Source organism: Abrus precatorius, unplaced genomic scaffold, assembly GCF_003935025.1.
Source record: "Abrus precatorius isolate BTA unplaced genomic scaffold, Abrus_2018 Scaffold8, whole genome shotgun sequence".
Classification (NCBI taxonomy): domain Eukaryota; kingdom Viridiplantae; phylum Streptophyta; class Magnoliopsida; order Fabales; family Fabaceae; genus Abrus; species Abrus precatorius.
Window position 1 is genome coordinate 32,930,554 of NW_020874428.1, and position 6,000 is coordinate 32,936,553.

Sequence of the window (6,000 nt, forward strand, 5' to 3'; positions counted from 1 at the left end):
ATTTTGGGTTTTGTTTTGTTTTTGTGAAGTTCATTTTGGGTTGAATGGCCCAGACCAGTGGGATTACTTTTGACCCATATTAAGTGTGACCAAATTGAGTTGATCCAACACGAGTTAACTCGAGTTAAGCTGCACCAAATTAAGTTAAGAATATTTGCTTGAATTTGTTAAACCAATCCATATATTTTAGCGAAATATTCAAGTTAGTCTGTGGTTCTAGCCCATTTTATATTTAATTGTCATGTACTCATGTTATTCTTCTTAATGAGTTTCCTTTTATGGTGATCATGTAATAATCTCAGTTGAATCGATTACAAGCAACGCTTAAGATTTAACACATTTAAAATAAGAGCATATTCATTAAAAAAATGAAATTATAAATATAATTAGAATTATAAAATTATTATGGCAATTTCAATAATTATTCTGTTAATGAATATCTGTTTTTTATAATGTGCTAAACGATATATTATAAAAAAATTATATATAATAGTTTTTATTAAAAAGTATAAAATATAAGATTTAATACATTTATTAAAACTTCATACGTTAAAAACTGAATTAATAATTATAATTTGCTCGTTACTCGTTTTAGAACAGCTGAATCTCAAAGTCGAATATATTGTTGATTTGTCTTTCTGTCCATATGCATTGTTGCAGCACACCCTGAATTTCATGTAAATGAAACCAACCAAGTGTCAAATATGAAGATCATAGTTGTAAGAGTTATGGGCGAGTCGTGGTGACCGACTTCGATATGTTACCGAATCGCTTCTTCGGCCAATATCATTGGCATATTTGTTGCCTTGAAGTGTAATTAAACCTACGAATCTGCCAAATAATTTAATATAATAATTTAAATAATTAACGCATCAATTTGTACAAGGACAAATTTGTGGATTTACTTTTAATTGAAATATTTAAGGTATATTTTTTCACTGTATTTTTATGTCACTTTTAAAAAAATTAGATCAACATAATAATTACTATCTAACTTTCAATTTTACATTTAAATTATTATCTTATCGTTATAATTTTTCAGTATATTTTTATAAACTATTTAACAAAAATATTTTCTAATTCATGTTTGTTTCAGTTTACTTTATAGAAAATAACTGTTTTTAAAGTTATCCTTAGAAGAAGGAAAATAATTTTTTTTCTAAAATAAATTAAACTAAATTTGTACTTAACTATCAAATATTCTAATTATATTCCCTTTTATCTTCCTTTCTAAAATTTTGTATTGGCATTATAAAAAATTAAAACTTTGAATGAGTGTGTGAATATATTATTCTTTTAAAAAATTTAAGTTTTGGTAAGTATTTTGATGTTAATGGTCTTAATTTATTTTCAATATTAAAGGTGTTGAAAGAAGCATGAAAAAATTATTATCCGACTAAAAATATTAAATTATATCAATATTTTATTTTATTTTCAAATGATTATATTACTATGTGCAATATTAACTAATGCCTGTAACTATGGTGAAATTTTTTTATTCTATTCAAGATGAGCTGTTTTGGAAGATAGATTAAGTGGATTAGTAACATTATTATTGATTGAAATATTATATTTAATTAATTATAAATTTATAATCAATCAATTTACTGTTTAGAATTCTTTAAAACAAAATAAAATTTCATTAGTTATATATATTAAACTACACATCAAACATAGATTTTCCCTAATTTTCTAGATGTCTTTGATTGAAAAAGTAGTTTCCGTACTACTCTCTAATCATAATCAAACTCAAAGTATAATTTAATAATAAAGAATGTTAACTTCAACTTAGTATCAAGCTTAAATAATTAATAATAGTAAATTGTATTAAAAATATTATAATTTTAATATAATAAAATGTTATTTTTAATAAAAATTTGTTACTTTTAAACACAATAATTTTATTTTTAAAGGTTAAGGTACTTGTTAGTAATATTACTAACTGAATATTAAAAATTTATAGAAACTATAAGTTAAGATCCTCCTTGAGAAAACAAATTAAGGTCTTAAAGTCATTTCGAAATTGGTCAAAATTAAGGTGCCTCTTAGAACTTGGCAAACTTGACGTAGACAACAAGAAATGGTGTGCTACTTCTTTTATTATACCTGCTGGTGGTTTTTTAAAGAGAGATTCAAGCGTTGATCAAGAAAATCAACTCAAATTTAGTTGTTTCTCTTACTCTTACGAAACACGTATGTACAGCAGTATGATGATAGCGTGGAAGAAAGAAAGAAGAAAAAAACTATATATAGAATAAATCCCCATGAAATAGAAAAGTACAGCGCAATTAATAAAAATAACTAATAACAAATTGCAACTAATTATTTGAATCTTGCAATCAATTATCAAACATAGGAGGCATGTTCCACAGCATTTGATTTCGTATACATATTATGCAATGAAAGGAATGAAAAGGAAAAAACAATTATCAGAGTCACTGTATCTTATATTTTACTTTTTTGGTAAAAAAAACTATAATAAATATTTCATATAAACATATACAAAAATGGTTTATGCTATGATATTAAATTTATAGAAAAATGATTTGTATGGAAAAACAAACTACCAATGCTGTATAAGAATATTTGATCTGACATCAGAATGCAACAAACACATGTACACTATTAACTATTACCAGAAGTTTGGTTTCTTCTGTTGATGCAGATATTCTCTTTTTAAAAATTAACTTTAATATCAATGTTGTGAGTGTATATTTTCTTTCCGTTTTTTTAATAAGAAACTTTAATAGATTTTGGCTAGCTAGTTCTAAACCAATAAATCATATTACTATTATAACTTTGAAAGGAGAAGGGATTGGCAAATGTAACAGCGCAGGGGAGTAGTTAGGAGACGTGAGTTGGTGCATTGGCAAAGGTAACATGCAATGCAATTTGTTTGACTCTCTCATAAAGATCAATGAACTGCCAAGCTAGACATTTAAGTACTATATTCATATTTAACATTTACATTTGAAATATAACACTTTATGCAGAGCATGACTTCATTGCAAAACTTAGGGGTTTATATATATAGAGTATCAATTGATATAATAAAATTCTATTTTTAATTAAAAATAATATTAAAAGTACTTAAAGTACTGCACATAAATATTATACAAATATATAATTTTCCTAACAAATTTTTTATATAGTAATTTAGAATAACAGTAGTATTAAACATAAATATTTTACTAATTTATTTAAAATTGCATTATTTGACATAATATATATATATATATATATATATATATATTATATAACCTTTTTCTCGTCAGTTCATAAACTAAATTTCTTTCGTCCTCAAGAACATGCTTAACCGACCATTCCCGTTATTATTATTATTATTAATATATAACCGCAAACTCTGGCACTATCAACCCTTAAATTGGTGAACACAGCTTATAATTAATTAATCTACCACATCTTCAATTTTTAAAGGTTTCTTGTAGTCAATGTGGCTTCCCTTATCCTCTATCTGATGGCAACATGACATTTACTAATAGTCTATTAGTCTAATATCAATGGCCAGACTGTCCAGGTAACGCGTACACCATTGTTATTACTCTCATCAATAATAACTCATGATCAATCATTCTCCAATTATTATCCCATTTACCCCTTTTTTTTATTAATTAGATTTCAATTACATAAGTTTTTGTTGCTCAAAGCTCAAGTGGGGTCATGTTAACTATGTATATAAGTGGATAGATAGATGTTGGAACCAATTCGAAGTAGCAAAAGAGAACATTTAGTGATGGAAGCTCCTAAATTTGTCTTATTTTCCTTGCTTCTTCTCATGGCTTCTACTACTACAAGCTATGCTCAACTCACTCGTGGCTTTTACCAACATATATGCCCCAATGTGGAGCAATTGGTTCGCTCTGCCGTCACACACAAGTTCCAACAAACCTTTGTGACTGCTCCTGCCACTCTTCGACTCTTCTTCCATGATTGCTTTGTGCGGGTGTGTAGGCCTTCTTCATCATTTTCATGCTTTTCTTCTACAGTTCGAGTTTTCATATCTATATATTTTGAATCTTTTTTAAAAAAAATTATATAATTATGTGTACAAATGTTTGCATTTAGAAACCAACAGAAACTATATATATATAGGTGAAATGGTGTATGCAATTAGTCTACATTATCCTACTAGATCCTAATGAAATTTGTGCATATTTAGACTATAATGTAAATACTAGGATTTTAAAAAGATTATTAATTTTTATTTTGGGTTGTTGATTATTTTGTGTGTACGATGATGACAAAATTCTTTTTTCGTTTTTGTGCACATAGGGTTGTGATGCTTCGATTTTGATTGCATCTCCAAATAATAAGGCAGAGAAGGATCATCCTGATGACATTTCACTTGCTGGGGATGGCTTTGACACTGTGGTTAAAGCCAAGGCAGCTGTTGATGGGGATCCAGGGTGCAGAAACAAAGTCTCTTGTGCTGATATTCTAGCTCTCGCTACTAGGGATGTCATAAATTTGGTATGATTTCATTTATTATATGTACTTCTTTGACTTATTTTCTTTTTGAAATTATTGACCAAGAATTTTATTTGTTTGTTTGAGTCAATCCCAAAAATGCACATCAAGAATTATTGCATATATACACATGCATGTGAACATCTTTCACTATACTAAACTTTGATTATATTATATTGTTTGGTATAGCATACCAAGTAATAATCCTATAACTGCATAATATTGTAGGCAGGGGGACCATTTTATAATGTTGAATTGGGAAGGCGTGATGGAAGAGTATCTACTATTGCTAGTGTTCAACGCCATCTTCCTCACCCTGAGTTCAATTTGGATCAGCTCAATTCCATGTTTAGCTCTAATGGCCTTTCCCAAACAGATATGATTGCATTATCAGGTAATTTCACTATAAAAATAAGACGTTTTGTTTTCCCCAATAATATTATTGTTTTAGAATAAAAGAATATAATCCAATGTATTTATTTATAATGTTTTAGGTGCACACACAATTGGGTTCTCCCACTGCAACCGCTTCTCAAAACGAATTTACAGCTTCAACCCCAGAAGTAGAATTGACCCAACACTAAATTTACAATATGCTTTCCAGCTTAGACAAATGTGCCCTATAAAAGTTGATCCTAGAATTGCTATAAACATGGACCCTGTCACGCCTCAAAAGTTTGACAACCAATACTTCAAAAATTTGCAGAAAGGAATGGGTCTCTTCACTTCTGATCAGGTGTTATTCACAGATGCAAGGTCAAAAGCCGTAGTCAACTTATTTGCATCAAATGAAGGAGCTTTTCAAAATGCTTTTGTTGATGCTATTACTAAGTTAGGAAGGGTTGGTGTTAAAACTGGAAATCAAGGTGAAATTAGATTTGATTGCACCAGGCCAAACTAGGAAAGTATCATCATTTCTTTATGGGGGGTTAAAGTGAGTTGTGTATACTTGATAATTCATTATTGTATTAATAATTGGTGAAGTTCTGAGTTCAATTCGTTGGTTCAAGTAATACTGATTTGATCCCTATTATTATCTTTTCTTTTATATTTGATCTGGTACTTTTCAAATATAGCTGCGAGACTGATCTTTTAAAACCAAAATAAAATACTTTAATTAAGATGCTTCTATAAGAGTCATTTCAAATGACAATATTAAAATGTAAACTTTTTAACATTGTAAGCAAATTCTATCTTAAATTAAAATTTGCTTTTCCTGTGTGACCAATGATTATTGAATAATTTATATGGTTATTTTAAGAGGCACTAACGCTCGTAAATAAAATAAAATAATAAATTAATATGCAGCCCTTTTATCATTAATGATTTAGAAATAGAAATGAAAAAATAAAAAATAAAAAATCACATCAGTTTTATGCTTTCTATGTGATTTGTTTTGGTTTTAATTAATGAAGTAACCAATAAATTTCTTGCATATTGTACGTATAATTTCAATTTACAGAATTAAAAAAAAAATTTAACATAGAAACAATCTTTACTTGTTCGCTTCAT

At 27.8% G+C, this 6,000-nt stretch overlaps 1 protein-coding gene across 1 annotated transcript; it reads left to right on the forward strand.

The window, feature by feature from the left end:
- The first annotated feature begins 3,754 nt into the window (after positions 1-3,754).
- Positions 3,755-5,389, forward strand: LOC113847326 (peroxidase 16-like). The gene is made up of 4 exons (XM_027476344.1): positions 3,755-3,964; positions 4,294-4,491; positions 4,717-4,882; positions 4,983-5,389. Exons 1-4 carry the CDS (start codon positions 3,755-3,757, stop codon positions 5,387-5,389), a joined length of 981 nt encoding a protein of 326 aa, XP_027332145.1.
- The last annotated feature ends 611 nt before the right edge of the window (positions 5,390-6,000 follow it).